The sequence below is a fragment of the Pezoporus flaviventris genome, unplaced genomic scaffold (genome assembly GCF_033815535.1).
Source record: "Pezoporus flaviventris isolate CSIRO_AGI_PZ_B2104156 unplaced genomic scaffold, CSIRO_AGI_Pfla_v1 ptg000013l, whole genome shotgun sequence".
NCBI classification, from domain to species: Eukaryota; Metazoa; Chordata; class Aves; order Psittaciformes; family Psittacidae; genus Pezoporus; species Pezoporus flaviventris.
Window position 1 is genome coordinate 39,527,781 of NW_026892561.1, and position 27,283 is coordinate 39,555,063.

The following is a 27,283-nucleotide window of genomic DNA, read 5'->3' on the forward strand; positions in this document are numbered from 1 at the left end:
ACTGAAGATTACAGACTTCACTTGGTGCTATTCAAATCCCTTATTGAACTTGAATTCCATTAACATGGCAAAATAGATAGTCTCTAGTAACCTAACTACCAATGTGCAAAAGCAATATTATTAAAAGTTGAATTTTTGTAGAAAATTTGGCTGAAGTCCAGTATATTCTGTAACAAAACTTTAGGAATACTTCAGTTTATGCTGTATTTCAGCAAGTTGGGAATTTTAGATTCTACATTGATTTAGCTTGACTGTATCCTTATTTTATTAGCATACTATGCAGTTCTCACTGCGCTTTAAACAGTGCTTTCCATTTAGGTTTGAGTTCGTTTAAAAGTTCAGTAGTTTCATACTGAAGCTTCAGAACTGGTGATTTAAAGTTGTCAGAGATTAACCTGGAATTTGGGATTTAGAGAAGGTTAACAATGTGCCTCCAGTTTCAAACTGTAAGAAAACAGTACTACTAAGAATGAACACACCAAAGTGATTTAAGCTGTTGATACTTCATTTTATGTAACCCAGCTTCAATATTGCTGTCATCTGGAGATCGTTAAGTGTACAACCCAAATTAAACAAGCTTTCCACTGTGGTTGTTGTTTGTGCAACTGATTAGTGACAGCAGCAGTGTGTAGATAAACAGTGGCAGAAACTGCTTGTGTTTAAAGCACTATTACATTGATCTGCTAAATATGGCAGTTGGCAAAAATGTTCACTTACATTTGTCCATACTAATTCTGTAATTTATTAGCGTTTGTGTTGCCTAACTGGTCAGCTTGAGTGCCGGCCCTTTAAGGTCAGTTAATAATCCACTGCTTAAAGGGCTTCCATTCCTTCTCCCAAGTAACATTCATACATGTTATCAACACTGGTTGGTTGACATTTATAATGCCACAGCAGGTGATGTTAGAAAGTCCAATGAACAGATAACCTCATAGGATTTGCTACTCAAAACTGTATTTACAGAGAATCTTCTAAAATAATTGCTTGGAAAAATGGTACATATAAAGGGGACTTAGCATCATGAGGAACATAGGTTTGTGTCTCCTAAGGTTTTTCCTATGCAAGAACAGGCTTGATCTAGCCACAACAGGATGAAATTTCTCACATGCAAAACAAAGAGGTTGAGGTTACTGGGCGAGTTTTGTTTAGAGTTTGAGAAGGCAGGCAGCCGGGTGCCAAGCAGCATGCTGGGAATGGCATTTCTGAAGCTGGTGTCAAGAAAAGCAGTCTGAAGATAAAATAGTTAAAAATTATATTGAAAAGATGAGGCACCTGAGCAAGTAAGTCCCATTTAAAGAGGAAAAAAAAATGTATTTATTGTATATGGTGCCTCTGTATAAATGCTGTAGGTCTTGGGGAAAAGGAGAAAATAAATAAAAGAACCAGAATACCTAGTTTTAAAGAAGCATTCAAACACAATAGAGGTATCACAAATGTGGAAAATAAGAACATGTTGCTTTTAATGGAAAACGCAGAGGATTTTGCTATTGGACATACAATACTATCTGTGAAAGTAAACATGTAGAAAGTAGGCTCATCTACCCTTAGAGAAAGAATTGCCTGCAAGAGCAGAAACTCCAGATTAAATTAGTTGTTGATCAAATTTGCACTTACCTTGCGAAGGGACAGGAACTGCACCCAAATTTCACATTCACAGCATTGGCCTCTGGAGTGATCTTTTAGCACTGAATTTTAAGATAGCAGCCCAGTAGATCATTCTATGAGAACAAAAAAGGATTTCTCAAGAACAGCCAAAACAATGCTGGGAATTATTAGCAAAACCAGTAAGAAATACAATGTAAAATTAGATGTGTATAGTGCTTTCATATCTGGAATACTGTATCCTCTCCTGTTCTTGGAAAAAGTGTAGCATAACCAGGCGAGAGACACAGAAGGAACAGATGGACTCCATGGCCTAGAAAAAGAGAGGACAGTGGATTCACAGGTTTCTGTAAAATCATGGATGACATGGAGTGTATGCCCAGAGAATACCTGGACACAGTTGCTTATTAAAGTTAAGAGACAAGAGCAGATACCAGGCGCTAGGTTATAGACATAAGGAATATAAGTGGTTTTGTAACAGTCAGTCTATGCAGATCATAGCATTTGATGTTGCTCATGCCAAAAGTTTCTCTGTGTTCTAAAAGGGGTTACGTCAAGTCCCTGACAGAAAATCCTCAAACAGGTCTTAACAGCAGAGGTGGAGGAAGTGCAGAACTTCCTGCATCAGGGGCTGCAGGTTGCTGGAGACTATATCTGGGGAAATACTACTGTAAGTTTGTTTGGAAACTTGAAGGGGGATGGAAAGGAGTTCGGCTCCTTTCTAACATCTAGTATTTGACCACAACACCTGGGAGGAGAAAGCCAGAGCTATCAGTAAATACAATCTTTAATCCTGTACCATAAAAGCTGAATTCAGTTATAACTTAGTTACTACACAGCTTGCTGGTAGAAACTTGGTATGACGCTTCTCCCATCCCCTGTTTGTGCAAACGTAATTACTTGACTTTAGGTGCACCAGTCCAGGTAGCAGGAATGTCATTTTACCACTTAAAGTGACATATCTTATTTTCCCTTTTGATGTGGTTATGCTTAAATAAGTACAGGTGCATAAACAGTAGGTTTTACAGGTAATACTGTGTAAGTCACAAAAGAGATGATGCCTGTAACTCACAGTTACACCTCATTCCAAGCATGCAGATTACTAGATGAAAATGTTGTGCCTAAGCACAAAAGGTGAAACTTCTCCAAACTTACTGGATCCAAGAAAATTAGTATTTAAATTAAAAAAAAAATAAAATAAAAATCCGCATGTGACATGAGCTTGGAGAGCTGATGGAAGACCCACCAGTGAGTTATCTTTTAAAGACTGTCTCTCACAGATGGGTTGCTTTTCCAGGCATAAAGGATTTGTTAGCAGAAAATGAGGCACTGGGAGCCAGCCTGTATCGTGATCCCTGCACTGGGGCTGTCTGGGCATTTACTAGCCTCTGATCAGAGCATAAGGCCAGTCACCACAGGTGCCCCAGCTTTTCTTAAAGCTGTCTTAAGTTTAAATCACTATTTCCACTTCTATAGGCAATGAAAAGCATTCTGAGAATCCTGCAGCAAGAAATGGTAGGTTGTGAACATAAAAGACTTAGAACAGACTGCATTGCTAGCTGCATCCAAAAATGCAAAACTAGACCAAGGTAAATAGGTCACTTCACAGGAGGAGTGTTGCACATTAGAACAGAAAATGAAATGTCCAAGAAGCAAAAACAAAGTAGTTATTTTGGTGACAGGGCTGCAGATGACCTTTAAAAATACTGGATTTAGTACAAGTGAAGGTTCATGTTCAATAAGGCCTCCCTCTTCCCCTTTGAATCTGTTTAATGAGGTAGAAAACTTTAGACTTCCTGCAGTGGTAAAGTTACTTTAATTGAGAAAGTGCCATTTTACATCCCATAGGCATGCCAGTAACAGAAGCAGAAGAGAAAAAGCATTTGCTGCACTTTTTTTTCCCTTAAGGACCCTTTGCAGATAATGAAGGATCGGGATACTTACCTCAATGCAGGATGAACAGGCAAAACCCACATAGCTGTGCTCTTTTCAAGCCATCTCACTTTGACTTTTCACATGCAGATTTGAATACCTCTTTAATTTCGATAACACTTTTGAGATTCATGATGACAGTGAGGTGCTGAAGAGAATGGGAATGTCCTTTGGGCTCGAGTCAGGCAAATGCTCAGCTGAGGATCTAAGAACTGCAAAATCACTGGTGCCCAAAGCTTTAGAAGGCTACGTCACAGGTAAGTTATAGATGAGACTTTTACATTCCTGATCAAATTCAAAGCATTAGTTAACCAAAGCAAATTTAATGATATTAGCCCACATAAGTACATAACAATTGAAGTTTTGTGGGAGCTAGTAGGGTTGGTACAGAAACCAGTTCTTTTACAGGTCATTTTGGAAGGTTTATCGTAATAGTCCTGTAAATTTAATTCACACTGATCTATAACAACAAACTCCTGCGTGAATTGTGTTATGAAGAAGTTATTTCTTAAATAGCTGAACTGACACCAAGGTCAGATTTTCATGGATTAATACTAATTTTTCATGACACTGGATGAATGAAAGAGCAGGCTGGAAGGCAGCTCCTCCAAAGCTGAGGAGGAAAAGGAAAGAAAGTATCTTAAAGTGAGTGAATGTAATCTACAAGTGACTCCCAAGCCAGCAGGTTCCACCTGAGAACAGAGATGCTCTAAATAAAAGCAAAAAGCTCCAAAGAGTTCCAGGACAAGAGTCTCACACTGAGGCTTTTACCTCCCCTAGTCACGCTGCTTGAACAGGTCACACTTAATAGGCTCAAATCTTCAATTGTTGGACTAGAGCTGCTAAAATTTATAATCAGTCCTTTAGCTACTGTCACACTGCGTTCTTCCTGCTCTGCCCAAGCTTAAAAGTAGGCCAGTATTTTCTCAAGTTTCTGGAGGGACTTCATCTGTAAGGGAAGTGTTACCCAAGGAATTAACTGTATGCACACCTTCATTTTTGAAGAAGAGGGGAGCAAAGCTATTGCCTTGGTTTCTCTACTAACGAGGCTTTAATCTTGATTAATCTACAGTAGTATAAAAGTCTGGCTTTCACACAGCTAGGCTGGACACTTCAAACATTTGACTTTTTAACTTTACTAAAGGTGATTCCCTTCTGGTGGCAACACTTAATCCTTATGTCAGGATAATTTAAAATGCAGGCTTTATATTAATGCTGTTTTGTTTTGCTAAGGATAATATAGTTAAGCAGTCAGGAAGCTGAACGTTTGGGTTTTTGTGTCCTTGATTTTACTATGTGAGAGAACTAAGAATTAAACAGTTGCTTAAAATTTGTGATACGAAAACTGCTGGATCTAAATTAGAACTCAGTTACATTCACTAAGATCAGTACATTCTAAATGGCTTAACATTCCAAACTACATCAAATGTGCTTATGTTTATCAAGGCTTGTTTGCATTTTCCTGGTCCCCTTGTGCTGTGGGTTTCAAAACTAAGATTTCATTTTTTAATTTCAGTCAATTTTGAAATTGCCCCCCCAAGTCTTTATAAGGCTGCACTGATGTCAAAAAGAGAAGTTGAAAGAAATTTTAATTTGTTCCTTGCTGGCTCATTCAACTGAAAATTACCTACCACATTTACCACCAATGTAAAAAAAACGGGAAAGGAGCAGAACCCACATCTTTTAACAGTGTTGCAGTGTTCAGGTTACTTAACTGTGCCTGTCTATCAAGGAACAAACTAAGATTTCTGTTCCAATTTAAACCTGCATTAATTTCTCTTCAGAAAACAGGGTTGCTTTACATTTGCAAAAAACCCTGTCATTACACGATATACCAAATAAAACCAGCTTTCATGATTAAAGTGATAAATGTCTAAACTAGTGCTTAGTAGGTCATTTTAGTTTGTTTTGAAAAAAATTTAGTCACACTAAGTACTGCTGGTGGGGGTTTTACTGAAAGCACTAAAGGCAAAACAACCATTATGTTCCTGTGCAAGTGAGAAACAAATAGTCCTCTGTTTCAAAGAAACTAACCCAAGAAGAACAGATTTGAAGATAGCTTAAAGAACATGGTGATTATATCTCTAGTAGCAGACCATCAGCCAGAAACCCGGTCATTAGAAATGTATTGATTTTTATATTTTACTTAAAATGCACTGAGGTGAGTAACATACTCTTCAGACAAGGTTCAGCTTGTGAAAAAAATTACTCCAGAAGTGTTACTAGAGTAGATACATTTATTTTCAAAGGTTTCTTCTATCTGTTGCTTGCTACTTAATTGTGTGAATTGCATAGTACATGTTTCTAATGGCAGTAACTGACATAAGGGAAACTGATTTAAATGTTTTGCACAATACTTGAAACCCCAGCATTTGCCCAGTTGTGAATTTTTCAGTTAAGTCTCGCTTCCTGTTTTAACTTTGACAGCCTTCAGATGTTGTTTCTTACCCTGCAATGACAGTGAAACAGAAGGCTCATCGCTGGTTTCTAGACTTTATGGTTACTTCTGTAGCTGTCATGATGGCACTGTTAAGTACCTTGGCTTCAATTACTGCTATACAAGAAGAGCAAATCAAGGTCTCTTATTTATTCACTGGGTCAATTTATTACATTCAAGATTAAAGTTCTCCTAAACGAGCTGAATCTGTGGACTGAACTGCTGTAGAAACCAGTCCTGTTCTAGTACGTGTAAGCAGGCAAGTCATTTCCCATACAATGTTGTTAGTTTGACTGTAGCCTCGTCATCTTTTTCTTTTTTTTTCCAGATAATTACTGACTTCCAAACACTTAACAGTGGTTTGGCCTGTAGTTCTTGCTAACAGGGCTGGCGAAGCGGTTGGAAGAATCCAAGTCTCAACTAGTTCAATGAAAGAAATTTAAAATTGACAAAACTTGGACCATCTCGGGTTTAAAAGAAAGAAGTTACTTCTAGACACATTAAACATGACAAATAATTTGCTTGGAACTGCTGAACTGATATATCAAAGCCTTTTAGTGTATTCTCTTTGCAAGAGGATCATGTGGTTTAGCCATTCTTCAAGTGCCCTAATTTGATATGCTTGATGAACTAAGTAGGTAATCCAGCAAAAGCAATGGACATAAAGCAGACTACACTACAGCCTTCTTACTGTGGAAGGAGCAGTGTCATTTCTCGTATTATACTCGCACCAGCTAAAGATGCACACCAGGGTCACATTCCTAATTGTGCATTCCTGCCCATTTCTTAATTTTGACAGTTACTTTCCTCTGTCCTCTTAATGGTCTGGTTCAGGGTACTAAACTGTAGGTTCTTTATCTGGCAGAGACCTTTCTGACAATGCAGCATGTCGAAATGGCTAGTTAAGGGCTCATACCAGAACAGTTTTAAGTAAAAAGGGAGTGAGATTGCTGGATGAGGTGAAATACACCACTGACTGAGACAAGCATAAACTCTTGTAGAACCATATCCTGAAAACTATCTTGTACCTTTTAAGCCATGCATATACTAGAAGTATTTAATGTAAATTCAGGTCTGGTATTTGTCAGCTGAGTCCTGACTCCTAGAAATGAGACTACGGATAAATATTTTGAGGTACATTACTTGTGGTAACAACCCCTCACTTGTACATATCCCACTAAGGCAGTGAGCACATAAAGGGGTACAGTTTAGGACCTCTAGATTACAACACTTCTTTTTGTTTCCTTCTCCCCTGCATGGAGAAATGCTTTGCTATCATCTACCTGCATAACCAGCTTTGACTGGCAATGGGCTGGAGTTAGAACTGAAGAGATAAAAGTACTACTGAATGAACAAGCTTGTTTGGCCATCAGCAATAATCCTATGCAGCACTTTCACTTTAGCATTAATTACTAAGGCTATTGATGATGTTTCTTTAGAGCCTTCTCATATGAGGAACAAATTTCTTCCAAGGATATCTGCTCCTTCTCATATAAAGAAGAAATTTCTGCCAAGGATATCTGCTGCAAGATATGTCTGTCGATAATAAGGGTGCCACTCTTAGACTGGCCTGTACCACCTTGGGAGGGTTTTTCCAAGCTGCTTTCCCTGGTTCACAGGTGTACTATTAGTAACTTCTCTGTTCTGTTCTAAGTAGTAAGTCTTTTCATTGTAGGCAGCATTCTCTTTTAACAGTTCTCTTCAGACAGGAAATGGCTTCTTAAATGTTAAAACTTCTTTTCCCTGGCTTCTCGGAGCCCACTGGAAAATAGAATTAGAAGGCAATGAAAGTACAAGGCAGGGATAGGCATCTATGAACCTCCTTTCTGCCTTATGTGTAAAATCCAAACTTTCCTTCACCTTGCTTTTCACAAAGCTAACTAGCTATTATCCCACAGTGTTAATAAAATGCAGTATTACTAGCAGCAACTTGTTATTCTCCTGAAATATTAAACGTGTACATACAGGTACATCCCTTCAACAGACCAGGAAACAACGCTGTGATACATCTCTAATCCACTTTATTAATCTATGACAATGCAGTCATTCTAAATGGTTCAGCCTCTTCCTGCAAAGACAAGAGGAGACTGTAGAATGTGTTCTCTGTAAAAACAAACCTGCATTTATGGCAATCTTAATGAAAGCCATCCATCTATGTCCATGTTTAACTATTCTCATCTATCCCATCCTCAGAGATCACCCTAAAGCTGCCACTTAATATTTTCTGTCATGTTCTAAAGGCTGTTGGCAGGAACATTGACCTTGCTAGCCTTGCCTTATACCAGAGCATTTAAATACCTCACTGCTAATGGGTCTCCACAGCACAAAACAAGGTAGCATGTGGATCCCAGTGGATGGTGAGCCACTTTCTGTGGTTGTGACAATCTCCTTAGAACAGTCCCATGCTAGAGCCAGACACTGGCAAATCTCAAGCCAAAGCTTAACTAGAACACAGACAAACAAGAAAGCATATGTAACAAAGTTATTCCTCTTGTCTGCTGTTACGGAGCAATTCTAGGTACAGTATGAATAGTGCAATCTGATTTTTATTGCCATCGTGCTGTACCGAACAGAGGTTTGGTTAGGCATAGCAACTAACTAAGCACAGTAACTCCTGGTTTAATGCATCCAGCTGGAACCACATGCAAGCACCATGGAGAAGAACTAGACAGTCCTGATAATTCATTTCAATTTGAACTTTGTGTTGAGATGGAATTTGGGTAGGTCTGTAGAAACATCTTATCTAAGAAAGAAGTTAAAACCATATATACACACCCCCAAAAAATATCCCATGTGTACTTGGGTCAATGGACTAGTTTTGCTGATTCTCTTAGCAGAAATGTGCATAACTGGAAACAGGTGACTGGCATTACTTGCTACAGAATTTGAAAACAGGTTCTATGAGGTTTGTAAGTAACCCACTCGTGCCTCAGAGGGCTTCCAACAAACTACCTCAAGGAATTCCACAGTACTGCAAGGCCGTTTTAGTCCTAAAATTTGCTTTCCCTGGGGAGGAGACTTGCACCTCACACATGCAGTATACAACAGGATCTCTCTTTCGTACTCTTGACACAAGACCTCTGACATGGTGTGTTCACATCCACACCTGATCCATCAGAACAGATTAGGAGGCTGCATTGCAGCCAGTTGTGAGACCACTGAATTGAAACTGCCTTTGGCCATCAGAACACACACAACTGAAAAACACATACTGCCTTCATGATGGCTTCCTTGCAGTATCTCCAGTCCTGACAAGTACAATTCCATTTACACCTTCACCAAGCGCAACAGCAAAGGCACTTTGGGGCATAGGATCAAGCTGTACAACCTCCAAAACTATTTCAGGTACCTGTGATTGCATATGGCTACTGGCCAGGGTCATCTGCAGCATCAACCCTCTTCAAGCAGAGGGGAGAGTTTCATAGAAATAACCACAACTGTGAGTGTGAGGGAGTGCAAGGCTTGAGTGCATCCACAAACACTGGGGGTGTATGTACAGATTTATAATTTCATCTTGATTAAACAGGCCACATCTACAGTTTAAGGAATCTTAACTGCAAAGAGAATGTGAAGTTTAAGATAATAAAAGGAAGAAAATATCAAGTAGCTGTCATAAATACAATGATACTTTTCTTCTAGATATGTCATCAGGATTTTCGTGGATAAATCAAGGGTTACTTTCAAGTTCAGCACAAGCAGGTTCACATTTAGAGGTGGCAGGAAGCACTTCTGATGCTAAATCAAGGTAAATAAAATTAAGTCAAAGATTATGGTATATGCTTGTGATACTTCAATAAGCTCACTATTTCATATTATTTATATGTAGGTAATGAAATGTCTTCTGTATGGTTGATCTTTCATTTTAAATGAGCCTTATTCTGTCTTCTTTTATAATTACATTTGAAAGGTCAAATCAACATGTTTTGAACATATTACCTATATTGTACCTATGTTTTAAAAGAATCAAATCACTTTCAAGCCCTTACTATAATGACAGAGTTCTCCTGATTAACCTTGAATACCTGCCTGGGCATGGACTACAAATAATTTATTACACATAGAACAAAGCCTGATAATACTTCTGAAGAACGCAGGAGGATGTTTGGTGTCTAAATGCACTACTGCTTAAACTATCAATCATGAAAGAAATTTAATCTACACAGTCTAATCATAAATTAAAAACCAAGCACAAAACACCACCAACAATAACAATCCAATGCAAAAACACTGTAACAACTGTGCTTTGCTTGGAAGTTACCTGTACCTTAAAAAGCAGAAAGAGAGATCAGTCTGAAACAGGTTCTTCCACATGGCATTTAACAGTTTAATTTCATATTCCAAACATTTCTGTGTATTGAAAAAACTGTGAGGGATTTATTTTTTTAACTTTATTCAGCTTGAGCAACTCTACTAGTTGGTTATGAAAAAAATAAAAAACAACAACAAACCACCCAACAATCTTTTATGTTACTTCAACACTTCAGCTGTTTCCATAACTATTAGCTGTGTTTAATGTTGGTAGCATTTCTTTAACTAAAGGAAAAGCTGAGGTCAAAAAGCTTTAAACGTCATCTGAAATCCTCTAAACTTCACCATTTCTGTTGTTTTAATAGTGAGAATCCAGGGTTATGTTTGGATGCTGAAGTGGCCTTAGCAACTGGGCAGCTTCTTGCCCCAAGCAGTCAACAGTCCAGCAGTGCAACATCACGCTACTCAGAATCACGGGGAGAAACTCCATGCTCATTCAATGATGAGGATGAAGAGGATGAAGATGACGATTCTTCCTCCCCAGAATAAGGACAGTAGAAAATGGAATATACAAAATGCTGCTCAAAGATTCCTAATGGGAGCTCCTGTTTGGATTTCACTGAAGTTTCAGCCACAGCTGAAATTGAAAACTTTTTGTACCTGAACACAGAGTGACATGCAGACACAGAGTGATGTGGGGTTTATCAACTATAACCAAGGAAAAGAACAAAGTCCCCTGGAGATTTGGCAAAGTAAACACGAAATTCACATTTTCCATTTTGGGACATACTCAAATCTCTGTCTTTACCAGATGGAAAGGAAAACAGCGTCAGTCAACAAATGTCAGTTCTCACATTGTCTTTTGGCTGTGCTACCTTTAGGAAAACGGGGAGCGAGAGCACACACAGGTGTGCTGAAATAGCTATTTAAAACTATCCTATATGAAAATTGTTCTAGGGAAAGGGGGCTGTTAGAATGTTTGCTTTTTTCTGTTCAACTTGCTGTATAGAAGATTCCTAAAGTAATATAAATTGCGATAAAATGAATCTTGAAATAGTTTAAATCCGTTTTAGATACTCTAAAATTAACATTAGTATGTCTCTTTTGAAAGGTTCATATGTTCATTTATACTGCAGACCTAATTTATTATAAGTGATTATTCTTAGCCATTATTAAACAGTCAGGATAAAAACAGCAGTATTCTCTGCACCAGCTTTTTTCAAGGAAAAGAATTGTATTTCTAGATTATAGTGTATCCTGTAGAGCTTCTACTTTACTGTTCTAACTTTATAATCCCTTTGATTTTATAGCACACTGGGTTTTTTAAAAGAGGATCTCAGGCAGCATGTTCTCAAGGCAGTGTTTTCAAATTCAGGATGGGCATGTCACATAGCTGTTAAAGCTGTATGTTGAGGTTCATAGGAAAAAAATTAAATTTCAACAATACATCATTTCTTGTTTTTTATTCTAGTCAGCTTAGATTAGGACAGACTGACTTTCTTACCATTAACTTCTGTTGCACTCACCTTGATGCGCCTCTGAAAACAGTAGTATCAAAATACCACTTCTCAAAATAATGTGTAGCTCAACATACACAACATGAATCCCATTTCAGCTGTTATTTAGATTTGTAACAGGACGCTCAGTGTTCTAAAGTTAACATCACATCCAACCGTCAAGACCTCATTTTAAAAAAAAAGCTTCAGAAACAGAGCAGAATACACTGTACATGTACTTCTCCTATGGTTTTCTAACATCCAGTATTTTAACTAGTCTTGAAGTTAACCATTTTTAATTAGGTTAAAATAGTGTTACTTCTTTTTAGTTTTTATACTGTATGGAAATAGCTGACCTGTTTCTAAGTACCACTCTATTAGCTGTCAGAGCTCAACAGGGTTGGCTCTGGTATTTAGTTATGAGATTAGGCAGCTTGTCATACTGTTGCTTGAGCAATGGCAGCAAACTGTTACCCGTGGACTGCTGTGACCAATACTCTTAGCACAACATGGTCATGTCCACAGACAAACATGCACTCAAGCCAGCCGTATCTAGAAGCACCAAGCCTGAGCAAGTGGGGTAAATGGAGGCTGCAGCTAAAAAGCTACCTGGCTATCAGACAAAAGAGCTAACACAGGCCTAGCTACATAGAGGACAGGTAAAACTGCAAGGAGCAGACAAGCACCCCTGCATGTTTACAATAAAAATTAAAGCATCCAGATAGAAACTTTTCACAGGTAGTCAAACTCCTGCATCTGAGGTACAGTCTGGGTGGCACCATTAATTCGGTCTACCTCTTGACTGAGCAAGCAGAGCTGTCCAGCTTACACAAATGAGTTGCAAACACACAAACTAAAAGAATTCTTACATGCCTACCACGTTACTCTCTGGGCAAGACTGTTAAGACTGTCCTGTGCTCATGGCTCACAGGCAACACCAGACTAAGGGATTTACAACACCTCACTTCAACCAAATCTGTAACTCTACCTCTATATGAAGAAAAGCTTTACAAATAAAAAATAATATTCTTGCTGAGAGAGTCAATATACTTAACTGAAGTGGCTCACTTTTGAAATAAGAGAACGTAACATACTCCACGTACATTACTATGGAATTGTCAGCTCTATGAATGATAGTTCATTTAAACAGATAATTGTTTTTATTCTTGAAAACCCATTGGTTTTTCAAAAACCATCCTTTCAATCAGCTTTCATTGAAGAGGGCAGACCAAAGATACCTGACATAGGAACTTTTTAAGAGGGAAACATTTTCTGAAGTTATCCCCCCCAGCAATACAATAGGGACACATTTAACTTTATGATCTCTTCACATTTCCCACTCAAGATCTGTGTGAAAAAAAAAAACAACAAAACAGCAAACCACTAAACAATTGCTAAAGAGGAGCACTTTGAACTGTAAGAACCTGGCAAAAAAGGCTTCCGGCCCAGAAACTGAATGTGTTCTATTAGCAGTCAGTGTGCCTTCTGCTTTATAGGAGGATCTTCAGTGATACCTTGCTTCCATTGCTGTCCATTCGCTTCAAAGCGGCAGACTGCACAGCTGCTTGCTTTCTGGCAAACTTCAAGCTATCAACTTGAAAAAGAAACCTAAAGACATCTAGGAGCATGCTACATTTATTTAGACAGTTGAACCAAGTCTTTAAAAGTTATTTTTCCTGAACTAATTGAATACAAAGGACAAAACAAGTTAGAACATTTAGAAGACTTCAAAAGGAAATTATTTCCTTGGAATTCATTGTGCCAAGTTGAGGATGAAGTTCAACTATAGCACTGCGGTCTTGTGGTTACACTGAAGTCTGGGAACTAGAATTTTGGGTGTTCTCCCGCCATAATCACTTGTGTATGATCTTAGGCAAGCCCTTCAATCCTTCCAGTTGATCTTGCCTGATAAAAAAAAGTAAAAAACCTAACCACCCCAGAACATCACAGGTAACTGCAGGACCTCACAAAATGAAGGTGTTGCATCTGAAATGAGCTCTGAGCATTATGAGTAACAAGGGGATTGAGAATATTAAGTAACCACACAGCTCCCACCAAGCTAATGGCGGGAGTTGTGCTCAGTTGCTTCAACATGCCAGCCATTCCTTCTTTTGAAAGCCAGCAGTGGATATTTTCCAGAGTAAAACAGTTATTAGCAAGACTGGGCTTCCCATTTTTTCCATTCAGTTGTTATCATCTTCTCCTGTCTCGTGCAATACCCCTGACATTCACTGATAGGAAACAAGGAGCAAATGGTACTAAATGGTATCTCTTACAAGACAAGGTTAACATTCAAATTTTCATACTAATTCTATTTAATGTAAATTTTAAGTGACATGTTTTTGTGTCTTGAAACACTGTTTCTTTGTTATACATTCAGAAAGCACTTGGTTGCAAGCAATAGAATGCTATGTGTAAATGCTCTTTTATATGTTGCAGTAAACAGCTTTATTTCTGGACTTACTTTATGGTGCTTAAAAAAAAAACAAAAAAACCAACTTAATTTGACTTGTCAGCACCACAAGCTAGATGAAAATAATCTGAGTGGGATACAGCTTTTCTCTATTATATGGAAATCTGACATAATGTTTGTGCATTCTGGAGTTTTTCATTGTTATTAAAGTGTGTCACTCTTTTCATTTGAACACTGGATTTGCAGGCAGCAACCCACCTAATCTAAGAAAGTGTGTGTATTTAAGTAAAGACTAAAGCAAATTATACTAGTTTAACTGAAGGTATGATTTTAACTAACTAACTTCATTAAACCTAGTACCAGCCACACTAGATATGTCCATCTTGGTTAAGGGTTTTGTTTAGTTCTTTTAAACTATAACTTACAAATACTCCTAATCCTTTTGAGCAGTTGGAAATTGCTGAGTATGCAGAATACCCACAGAAGGATCTGATCAACTAGGTCAGCCTGAATTAACATTATGTAAAAAGGCCTAATCAAATTTTGATCTCCCCCCCCCCCCCCCCCCCCCCGCTTTTACTTTCCCCTTTTTTTTTATTTAAGGAAAGCCAAGCCCTCAAGCTCAGACATAAAACAATGCTGGAATTTAGAATTCCACACTGAAGGTTTCAAATGTCAAGTGCTCTTTCTTCTGACTACAGTCACCAGTTTAATTCAAGAGCATTGTTGAAACTTAATTACACTCAAACACTGGGTAGTGCTCATTTTTATAATTAACTGGCTCTTTTTAGCTGAAAATATTCCAGGTAGTTTATTGAGAAGATTTACTTTCCTTTTAGTAAGTTGAAAGATACTTGGGTTTTGGATTCATTTAAAAACAAAGCAATAACCACAGGGTATAGTATATAGTAAACAAACCAAAACAAGTTATCTCTTGACTGACCCACCTAATTTATATCTTTTCATTACAAAAAGTCTCTCAGGAATAAATAAGATAGAATGAAGCTTCAAAAAGACTATAGGAGCTTTTTAAACTTTTGATTTTAAAAATTCTAGTTATAGTCAAGACTTTGAGGTGATATCCTTCTGCTTAATACAAGCTGGCTTGATTTTAAATTAGGAAATGCTGCAGGTCAGTTACTCCAAGGCCTGGCATATTGTATAGCTGAAGGCATCTCAACCTTCAGCACTGGGAAACGGTTCCTCTTGTAGTGTTACTGATGAGCAAAGAAGAGGCTAAGCATCCTTGTGCTGTTTCTTGAGGTTTTGGGTTTTAAAATATGCCACTTCTTGAATTTTCACCTATGTCTGCAAGGCACCAAGTCATTTGTAACTTTTGATTATCACACACCTGCCCTTGCAAGCATCTTAACAGCTCTAAATACTCAGCTTTCTCCTGGCAGCCTTTCGCATAACCAAATCCTGACACCATGAAACTTTCTGCAACTCTCATTCCTTAGATTTAACCAAGTTCTGAGATCAGATTATCTCTTTCTTATTTAGCTGTTACAAAATTTAGCCTGGTGAGTGTTTTTAAGAGACTGTAACTGTTTTCCCCTGGACCCAGGTATATTGCCAAAAAATTCCCCACAACCAGCATTACTCTTAAGTTGTTCATTCTTTCTCCTAAGTATTAAGCATTCTTTCGAGTCACTGTAGAGCTGCTCATACAAGTACTTCTTATCTCATTCAATCTAATTACTTGAGTTGGCATCCCTGGTACCTAACCCAGCTGATACTGACAGCTAGGTGAGGGAATGCTCATAAAAGCAGCCTGACAGTAACAACTGAAGGGACTGTTTATCGCAGCTATTTAGAGAGTGCATGTTCATTCTACATCTTTAATACTCCTGCCTTGTCTGACCTATCACAAGGATCATCCAAAACCAAATGTTTTTTCCCCATTTACATCTTCTTGACAATACTTAAAAAAACATTCAGAATATCCACCTAAGCTGAAGGACACCAAAAATCCTTGCTCAAAACTGGGCACAAGAAATACCTGAGATCTAACCATCCAAATGACAGGAGAAAACCTCCCACTTAGGGAATATGTGGTGCAAATTAATAACCTAATTTTTTCCATTCTCCAAAAAGCAAAGCAGGCTGACCTGGATCAGTATCTGTGGAGGGCCATGATAACTCCAAGCAGATACAGGAACTTTCCAGTAGCCCAGACTTGCCTCTCTTCTTAGTATTTGGTATGGGCTAGAATAAGTGGCAACCACTTAAATCTTCTGACTTCTCAAAATGCCATTCTTAAATACTTGATGCTTTCCAGGCATAGGTGCTTTAGATATATGAACAACATGGGATAGCAGGATACAGCTATGTAGAAATTGAATCCAATTGTAAATCTAAGTCAAAGTCATCTCTACTGAAGGTTTTTCTAAGACAAAATGAGTCTTTAACAGTGGAGTGATTTTAGCCTATTTGCATTATCCAGGCTGAGGGAAACATAAATTAATCCCTAGCACTATCTGGTTCTGTGCTTTCCATGAAGCAACAATGGCATGCCTTTAAAATAAGGCATGCCAAAGAGCCCTTCCCAGTGACACTTTTAGGTCACATACAATTATTCTGAATGGCCACAAAAAACACTGACTTAAAAAAAAAAAAAGTCCACAAAATCAATCTCCACTTTTTTTTTGGTGGGTTTGTTAAATCTCAAATGTAACTTCTAACAATGGGCAGATTTGATTGTACTAATGCAGGCATTAAGTGGATCTAGAATTTCCATAGGAAAACACTGGCTGAATCACAGCCCATCATACAAGTTTCTGGCACATTCCCTTGTCTCTAAAGCCAGGCTGTGTATATGAAAAATACTTCAGAGAAGTATATGCAAATGTTACAAAACACTGCATCTCACAAGCACCTACTGTGAAAAAGTAATCCTACTTTGAACAAGCCTGTAAGAACTAGGGTATGAGTTCATTCGCCCTCGTTCCTCAGGTCCTAACTGCAAACAATGCCCTAGGACCAAGGCACCAGCCTCTGTATTTGCATATCCTACTCTGCATCAGGAGTAACAAGCCAGCAAGTACAGGCACAGTTTTTACAACAGTACATGTCTGTTGGCACTTCTTACGTGACCTGGCAACAGATCAGTCCCTTGGCAGCAAGTTAACCCTGATGTCAACCAGCGTTAACAGAGCCGCTGCAACATGCAGTATGTGATAAAAAGGGCAGGTCCATCTGTCCCCCTGTTACAGTAGCACTTTTTAATACCCACTATATTCTGCATTAAAGTAAGTTAGAGACACTCCCATTTTCTGTTTAAAATGCAGGAACCCCTTGAAAGTCCATCAACTTTTAAAAAAAGAAAAAATAAGACTGAGGCCAGTCATGGACAAAGCTATTTTATGACCTTCACTGCTGAGTTCAAAGGAGTGTTTGTAAACATAATGGGTGGGAAAGAAGAGCAGCACTGACAAATCCAATTCCTGAGGATTTTTTTTAATCCATTCATTTTACTCCCTTCCTCCCCCAAAACATGTATTCGCATCAAGTGTCACACAAACACTTTGGCAGGAACTTCTACCCCTTTTCTTGTGCTAAACTTCTCTTTCAGAAAGTCCAAGTTGCCCATTCATCTTTTAAATAATTTGCTGGGTATTTTTGAACTCTCCATAGATTTCTTTCTTTACCTTTAAATTATAAACTGAAGTTTTGTTTCTTGCAGAAAGACTGCCTTTTTTTCTTTTTTTGTCCTGATCAAATAGTATCAATTTCTACTACCACATTGTACATGGCTAGGAGTAGTATAAAAAAAGAACACGGTAGTATTATATGTGCTTTAAACACTGACAAAGCTATAAAGAAAAATGCATACACAAAGTTTTACTTTCCTAATAGGAACACTGGCATTAGCAAATAGTATATTTGAACCTGTAGGAAATGTTACTTTGTAGTAGCAAACACTTTGTAAATAAAAACTTGTTATTTTTTTAATGGAAATTTTATAGAAGAAGCTATTTCTGTATACTCAATTTATCCCATGTTTACTAAAAATGCTGCAAGTGGGAACATTGCAAACTGGGGGTGGGGAGCAGATATGCCTGACTGAAGTGAAAGCTACGTATGCTTTGAAGAAACACATCCAGTTGTCTGTGAACAGGAACATAAAGCGTAACTGTAGAGGAACTGAATAAAAGAATTTCAAGGCAATGTGATTAGGCTTGTTTTTGAAAAAAAAACCAAACAAACAAAAAACCACACTGTGGGAAAAGATTGCTCAACATTCATGTTGGCAGCATGTGTACCCCATGCTCTACTTTACAGTTTAAAGTCCAGGAAAGACTGCATCCTTTGGTGTTTTAAAAATTCATACAAAAACTTAGCAATTGATCCAGTTACCATCCAGGGAAACTGAACATACCATTATCCAGTGAAAGACGCTAGACTTCTGAAATTGTTCCATTTTAACAAAGTAGCTTACTACTGTCCCCATCTCAACAAGACATGCACCCCAGCGACACCTAAGAGAAGGCCTCAGAAACAGCTTTTTTATTGTTTTCCTGAAAGTGTCAGGTCTTCCGATTCAACAGTCAAGTCGCTGAGGAGGAGTTCACAGCATTCTCCTCAGCATGCCGTATTCCAGTACTGTGTGTGCTACCCCTGTCTCTCATGCTAAATCCTGTGGACACCCTTCAAACAACTATAGGCTCTCAACATACATCCTTCCAACTCTTTACCCATATTTTGGTAGCAAGAATCCAAACAATAAGAATTTAGGAACTTGGGGAGCAGTCCCTCTTCATCTATGTTGATTTTCCAGCCAAATATAAACTCACCAAGTAATTACACAGTGCTTTTTCCTCCCCATATGGACAGAAGTCCTATGACTTAATATTTTTCATCTCAAACCAGCTGAAAGCAAAGGTTAAAAGACAATAGGAAAAGACTTGCAAAACTGTAAATTCATTCTTGTGTGGTAAATGGAAAGTCAAGCACAGACCCCTTTCATTTAAAAGGTGCTGGCATATTTAGGAAGGCATTTTCATGAACAGATTCGGCAGACTCCAGTTAGCCCCAAATAACTATCTAAAAACTCATCATGTGGTTTTTATGGGTAAGAAACAGCTGAAGAAATGTGAGGGTACAGCCTTTACCTCAGTAACAAATACACTGCTTATTAAAAAACAAAATCTGTGAATCTGACTGCCTTTCAGGTCAGTGCTAAGGAAGTTGCTACCAGAAGGATTCTGGAACATTAAGCTAATGGTGAAGCTGGCTAGAATAAATACTCTCCTGTAAACAATCTAAAAGGACAGGTGTTTGTTGTAAACTAGTTTGTCTCTTTATGCCACGTTTTAATCTGGGGATCTGCCTCCCAAAAACCCAAAACAGAGATTGAGAATATGTTAAAGTACAAAAACCCTTTTATTCTTTATCTTCTAAGAAAGAAGTACTCAACACAGTTCTTTATAAATGGAGAAGCCTGCAAACAGCTCTCTCTGAAATTACAGATGCTTTTGGTTACAACTGGACTGCCCAATAAGATATCATCAAAAAAACTGGTTTGTATTTTCTGCACATAAATCTGTATGTTTTCCAAAAAGGGAATCAAGCAATGGTAACTGCTGCAGCATTAAGGTGCTCTATGCTAGCAGTACAACAGAAATATTAAGACAACAAATCTTTTCCTTGGTAAAAAAAAAAAAAAAAGCGCCTCCAAGAATGTGTTTTGCTGAATTACACACATTTACATTCTGTCAGACAGCAAAAAGATCTCAAAATATTCTGGGAAAACAGAAAAAGAAAACCACCAAATCTGTGTAGGTTTATTATTCATTAAACTTTGTCTCAAAAGTGTAGGATAGGAGATAAATTTTAACAGTACTCCATTGTGGAAAGTCCTCTGTCACGAGTAATGTCCCTGACTGCGTGTAGGTTGCTCCTGAACACGGCATAGCTTTACTGCAGCACGCCTGCCCCTCCTCTGCCTGAAAACTAACATATCTTGGCTCTTGATGTCCTACATAATACCAAATTCCTATTCTGTTACTCCTACTGTAGATCATTCAAAAGGCTGACAAAAATAACAGCACCAGGATTGCCTCCTTGCTGAAACCGCTGATCAGGGGTAACAAAACACAAGAAACTGATCCTATGTATTTGACAGAATAAACAGTACTTCTCATCTGCCACAATGGTTAAAACAAGTCTCTCATACTGAAAAAAACCACAAGCTGTGGAAGGATTTGCGTTCCTGCCTCCTGGTTCTCACAGCTGCTGCCTAGACAACTGACTGCAGGCTCGATTGTTGCATTTTGAGAATCCCCCACCAGCCATCCGCAGAACTCACAAATCCACCAACCATAACTGAAACCCACTGTTCCAGGCACAGCCGAACCGGAAGTAACAGAGAAACCTGCAACGAGATGCCATCAAACATGAGCACTGACAAACCAGGGCTCATGTTCTGCCAGCAAAGGCAGCAAACAGAGTTAAAATGTGGCAAAATCATCTAATCACCATTGTTCTCCAACACACGAAACCAATCATCTCCTTTGGTTCAAATGACCTGTGCTAACCCAAGTTTTCATCATCTTTTCATCACATTAAAGTCCAGGTTATGCATCAGTGATAATGTACAAATACTACACTTAATTAAACAATTGCCATTAATTTAACATTATTTTTCAAATACTAAAGAATAAAAAATACATTTAACACCGTATGATGTGAAAAGCAGCAGACTGCATTTTCACAGCAGCTGCTGGCATAACCAAGATAGTTATTTTTAATAAATAAGCACCACGATGACACAAATTTCTTGGCAAATTTGGGAGTTACAGAAAATTTCAAATGAATCAACCACATTGACGATGGGAAAATGCCCTAGCATTTAGCTGTGTATAATTTAGGCCTCCAGCCTTCCAGAATGAAATTAAACTGTATTCAGAGCTCTCTGTAACAGGAGGAGGTTGCAGGCATGGACAAGAACAAGTCACCACACGGTAAGGAAGGGTGGGAACTCACCACCGGTAGCTCACACACTGCAATGGCCCACGCTGTACCCCACAGAAAGCTTCTCTGTGGTAAAGATTTTTTTGAAGAGGAGGGGTGGGAAGTGGAGCTTCCTCAGTTGCCAGCATGTTCTAAGGCCACACCTTAGTTAAGCATCCAAAAAAAAAAAAAAAAAAAAAAGAGGTGCTTGTATGCTCATGTGCTTTGTTAAGAAGCAGTTCTTGTACACAGTACTGTGGCACAACGCCAATTTATGATCAGGAAAGGGGTATTATTCTCCTTTCCAAAAAACTCTATCACTCTCTTCAGAACTACCCTGTACAGCAAACATACACATGTAACAAATTCATCCTATATCCTCTGTGCCAAACACGACACAGTGCAATGCCACCCACAACTCCAGAACTGGTTTTGCACCCGTTACGCAGGGAGCAGAGCCACGGTGGGTGTCACACCTGCGGTACCCCCCAGCGGTACTCATTTTGCAGACCTTCCCCAGACCTGCGCACAGCAATCCACTCCCTCCTCCCCACCTTGCCCTCTGGGCCGCCCCACCACACACTGGCAGGCTGTGACCTGCTCAGCCCCTCCCTGTGACCGAGGCCGCTCGTTCTCCAGGCCCAGCTTCACCGGCGGCAGCGTTGAAGCCCGTAACTGCCGGTAGCAACGCGCTGACCGCGGGGGTGCCCTCCCATCCTTTCCGAGGCACCGACCCGCCGAAGGCAGGTCTCCCTTTCCCCGCCTGACGCCGGGCCCAGCTCCCCGCACCACCCGCCACTGTTACCTGCGGTACGTGCGTCTGGAGGTGGCGACCTGCCCGTCCGCTGTGGAAAACCCCTCGCACCCTCTCCCCCCGCAACGGTTAACGGTCGCCGCGCGCACCAGCCCCGCCCTCCGGCCCTGCCAGGTGCGCGTGGCCCGTCAGGCCGCGGCACCCGCACGGAGCAGGGCGTTTCACGGCCGTTGTTTTACAGGATTTTGAAGTCCGGTTTAATCTCTATTAAAAATGAACACCAAGGAGGCAGTGGGGCAGGCTACGGTGCGGCCTCCGGTCTGCCCAGGTGTGCTGACGCTGCATGGGTATCACCAGTGCTGCCACCGCCGTGCCCAGTTGTGCAGTGAAAGAACAAAAAAGGCCTTAACTTGCATGGAACCGTCCCTACACAGGATTTAAACAGAATCGGAACCAGAAGGTGAACGAAAGCTAAATCAACCTTTTTATTGACTTGATCCTTAAAGAGTTTGGAATTGGCAAAGGCTGCCTGGAAACACCTCCTCACCTAACAGAACCTCCTACTGTCCCCCCGGTTCATGGCTGCCTGAAACAAGAGACTCCGGTTACGTGGCAATGCACTACGAGTCTGACAATGGATTAACACACATGTCCTTCACTGGGTGATTCCGGCTGGCGCTGATGGGGAGCAGGAGGATGAGGAGAACCCTTCCCCTCAGAGCCCGCTCTCCTTGCTGCCCGCAGTGGGGCTCATCAGCCACACCACAGCGCTGGCTGACATGATCCACCCTTGAAACAAACCCCACCACAAGCCTCCATGAGAACTGTTTTAGAAATTCCATAGGAAATTGCAGAGATTGAAGCGTGCTGCAGGTCAGCACTGTTCAGCTGCTAGAATTGGAAAGTCTATTTTTATTAAAAAATAATTAAGAAAAGGCAGCCGAAACCTGACAGTTTCTCATAAAGCTTTGAACTATTCTCCTTTTAAAGCCTTCCACAGCAGTGCCTGGGACTTCTCCAACTGTTAGTCCTTGTATGGATTTCCTGACTGGATTTATGAAATTCAGGGAGGCACTCCCACAAAAAGTGGCCTCTCACCATAAGGAGGAAAGATTGTTACTTCAAAATTCTGAACATACAATGGGGAATCATGGCTGGGAGAATACATTCATATGAAGTGTGTGAATCTATATAGTGTTAATTGGGGAAAAAATAAGTGATTCAACACTAATGGGTAGCAAATCTCTGAAGGTGGAAAACCTAAACTCTCCAATTTAAATACAAACAGCTCTGGAGAATCTGCAGACAAAAACTTCAAGGCAGCAAAGGGTTCAGTGCTTGCAAAACACCCCTTGAGGGAGACTTTTTAATTATCCTCTTACACTAAGATAACATTTCACATTACCATAACAAAGTAATTAAGCATTATTAACTGTAAATTAACAAAACTGTAGAAGAAGCTGCTATGCCTATTGCTAGTAAGATAACTTGTATGAGATGTAAATCAATACAGCTGTTGGCTGGTTGCAGTCAGGTTAGCTGTCCTGATGTAAGCCCAGGACTTTTATTGGTTGTTATTACTTTTGAACCTTCGATATTTTCTCATCAAATAGTTAGCATGACTAAAGCCAAGTTGGAAACTTTATTCATGTTCTGCCAAGCTCCTACCTAGAGTTTTGTGACATCAGGCAATATATTAAGCCCATTAAATTAAGACCGAATGTGACAGGTCTATTCTGTCTTGGGTCCACCACCAAATGACTTAGTCAGCTGTATCAGAACATCCATCAGTATTTGTTGGCCCCTGAGCAGCAAAGAAAGGGCAGAAACTTTTGCACTGGCAGAGACCTGATCGGGTTCCAACCCATGTAACTACAGTTGTGTGTGTTCTGAGCTGACTGGTATTGAAACATGTATTTACCTATTTAAATATAGGAATGTGTGATTGGCATGATAACACCATAGACACAGCAATTCCAGGAATTAAAGCAGTACTATTTACTGAAGATTCTTCATTAAGAACTGCAGAGTCCAAAGAATTCTTGCCAGACTCCGACACAGGTCTCATTAATTCTTCTCGTAGAGGAGTAGCCCTATTTCAAACCTTTGGAAAAATGCTTCCATCAAGTGGTATATTTTGTGACTAATAAACTATTCACAGTTAAAACTAATATACTGCACTAAAAGATAATTGCAGCCAAACATACCCTGCTCTGATTGCTAATGGAGATAATCCCTCACACTGGGAGTTTTTTTGTTTCTATTCAACTAGTTAAACTTGTGTTAGAAAAAGACAATATGAAAATATCAGTAGTAAGAAGAGGGAAAGAGGGAAAAAAAGTACAGAAGACTGCCCTTACAGTGGTCACACTCTTAAAAAGATAAAAAGCCTGAAGGTAAGTGGCCTATGCACTGTTTTTGATGCTGCCCAATGTAGTGAGGAAGTACAAGAGCCAACAGACATTGCTAACCAAGTGAGGCTGGTTTTGTGGGTACAGGATGCCCACACACCAGAAAAAAAAAAAAAAGCACAATGATGAGCTTTTGAAAGTGATACTATGGATTTCCAGAACTATTTTTTGCCTTTTCCATTTACACATTTTTGCATCTCTACAAAGGTAAATACTACATAAATTGGATACCTAGGATATTGCCCTCTTTGTGCTGAAGCTGTGAAATAGCGCTTTGAAGGGGAAAATGCAAGCACTGTGCTCTGCTTAGTGCTCCACAGGGCATATGAGTGTTAAACTGAACAGCATGGCTGCTCCTGCATGCAGAAAATGCCAAGACTTTTGCACTCATCTCCACAAAATCCCATTGGTCATTACTAATGACCAGCAACTTCATGGAAGAGCTATTATAGATTCTTGACTTTGTATTACTTTCAGTGTGCTATGTATGTTTGTTCTCAAGAGGAGCTTGGCACGCAGGAGACACAGAATACATCTTTTGCAATCCAGAAAGAGTTAAGGAGCCTTGTGCCTGAGCTCCCTGCGGACAAGGACAATGTGAAACCTCTGACAAGCCAAGCAGGCAACTGGCTCAGCAGATAGCGGGAACATGAACTCAAAGGGCAAAGACATCTCACAATTCCAGCAGCCATTCATGTCCTCGGGAGATTTCAGAGAACTCTGTTGTCATGTTTTAAGTCATGGCTGCATTTCTGTTTGTCAGAATGCATTTGCTAGTTGCTGAGTTTTTACATGCAAGTCAGCCTACAGCAGTTCCCAGTAAGGGCATCTTATGCAATTTCTGACCTACTTTAACACATTGGGGCACTTAGAAACACAAGATCCACTGCAGCAGCTTTCTGCTTGTGTGTTACATTGCAGCAGGAAGCATGTCTTCAGACAAACAGACTGATCCACTAAAATACAGGTGACAAAGAAAAACAGGCATTCATTTTCAAGATACTTGTCACACCATTAGGAGCACCCAGGTCAGTCCTTGTACCTGTTTTCAGCTAGAAAACATACACATTTCAGAAAGTGCGAATGGTCAAATTCAGTAAGCTGTTACATATACACTGACCTTTCTAGGCTACAATTTCTCGAAGAACACCTTAAATCAGGGCTTGTGTGTGATGAAACACTACGGGGTCAGCGATACATAGACCTTTCCTTTTGCCCCACTAGATAGCTATGTCAGAGAAGAAAGATGTCCTCTTCTAGACATCCTCCTGAACTCTAGCAATGAACAGAAGGTCTCTGAGGAACACTAATGGTCTTATCAAAGAGGATATTTGATATTCTTCTATTATTTATTCCACTACCAAATGTGAATAGCTGGGGAGCTAAACACAACTACTAAAGGAGACAGAAGTATTCCCACTATTAATCAGCACTAATCTTTGAACGAGAATAGTAATATTGGGAATTAATAAATAAATTAATAAAAAATAATAGTGGGAATATTAATCCCACTATTAATTAGCATGAAAAAATTGGGACAACTATCCCTCCATCTTTGTTCTCTCACATGAGGAACAGGACTCGGATATAGTGATTTTAAAAGTTATTACATGTTCCACAGCATGTACAGATTAAATGTCTGACCACAGTTTGACTGTACCCACAGAAACTTGTCAGTGCAAACAATGTTGAAGTTCAATATCTACAGAACAGGGTTTGGTTTGGGTTTGTTTTTTTTTTCTCCCCAGAACAATCCTACAAAGGTGTTTGGGTGTTGGTTTTGTTTTTTGTTTTTCTTCTTCTCTTAGTTCTGTTATTAAGACACCAGGAAAGTTTTAAACATGACTGAAGCAAACACCACACACTGTGCTATACATGTGTAATCTGTGTCAGTGCTCAGAACAAATCTCTATTCTGACCTACTGCTTTTATCAGTTCTTGTATCTTCTTTGGTCATTCCACATCCTGCTTTAATGGAATAATGCTCTCTCACTTTAAAAATCTATAAAGGCTTAGATAGGATTCTGACATTAGAATTTCATGTAGATTTCAAGATCACTGTATGATCGTGGTAACTGATTACTAACTTAACCCTATAGCACTTTTCCCCTGCAGACAAAATAATTAAATCCAAACAACATGCGGTATTTTTCACCAACAGCTATTTTACCTTGTTTCTTTAATACAGTCATCTTATCCTGTCATTGCAGTGTAATTTGTACCTTACTACTACTGTGCCCGTAATGATCTTGTTTTTACCATGTTTCTGAAATGCCTCAGCTTTAGGTGTGGATATTACTGTAACAGGTAAACCCTTAAAACTACAAGCATATTGATATGTTTAAATTGGGGGCAGCTACTTCTCTGTCACATTACGGGAATTTTATGTACTGATGGTTGGTCTTCGCTGTGTTCTGGTTTTGTACCCTTTAAGGTAATTAATAAAATTAAGAGGCGTTTCAGACTTCTCCTGTAGGTTAATGCATCACCTTGAACCTCAGTGCAAACCTTTGTATGTCTATAAGCTTCACTCTCATCTTTCATTTGGAAATTGTTTCAGTGATAGAAACCTAGATCAGTTCTGTTCTGGCTGGAATTTACACTGGGAAAATATATTCCTTTTGTTCCGTAAGTTTTCTCCAGTTTTCCTAAATTTATTCTCTTTTTCTTCTATATAATTTCTAAACTAAGTGGTATATTACAGGAAAAGGCTAATATTTGACCATATAGCTATCTAAAAATCCCTAAACCCAACAAATTATATTTTACTTTTTCTCCTATCCAAAATGCTGTTGGTTTGCATATAATTCAGATCTTCCAGACAATCTCTTAATGCTTTCAAGAAGCTTCCTTATACCCAACAAGGAAATTACTATACAATCCACAGAAGCATCACAAACCTTTGCTGACCTGTGCCCGACACCCAGCAAGTACCCAAACAGTCCATTTTACATCCTGCTTCACAGCTGTTGTGTTACCTTTGGGAAAAGTCTCCTCAGTCACAAGCATACAGAGCTATTAATTTAGACTGAGGGA

General features: G+C 39.3%; 1 protein-coding gene across 8 annotated transcripts in view; it reads left to right on the forward strand.

Annotated features, from left to right (window-relative positions):
- TFDP2 (transcription factor Dp-2) overlaps window positions 1-11,413 on the forward strand; it is a 56,538-nt gene extending 45,125 nt beyond the window's left edge. For 7 of the 8 annotated variants that reach the window (XM_061452918.1, XM_061452917.1, XM_061452920.1 and 4 more), the window contains 3 exons: window positions 3,625-3,791; window positions 9,611-9,716; window positions 10,585-11,413. In XM_061452918.1, coding sequence (XP_061308902.1) covers window positions 3,625-3,791; window positions 9,611-9,716; window positions 10,585-10,768 — 457 coding nt within the window. In that variant the 3' untranslated portion in view covers window positions 10,769-11,413. The remainder of the gene's footprint in view (window positions 1-3,624; window positions 3,792-9,610; window positions 9,717-10,584) is intronic. The other variant, XM_061452923.1, reaches the window with a different exon arrangement.
- Window positions 11,414-27,283: the final 15,870 nt, after the last annotated feature.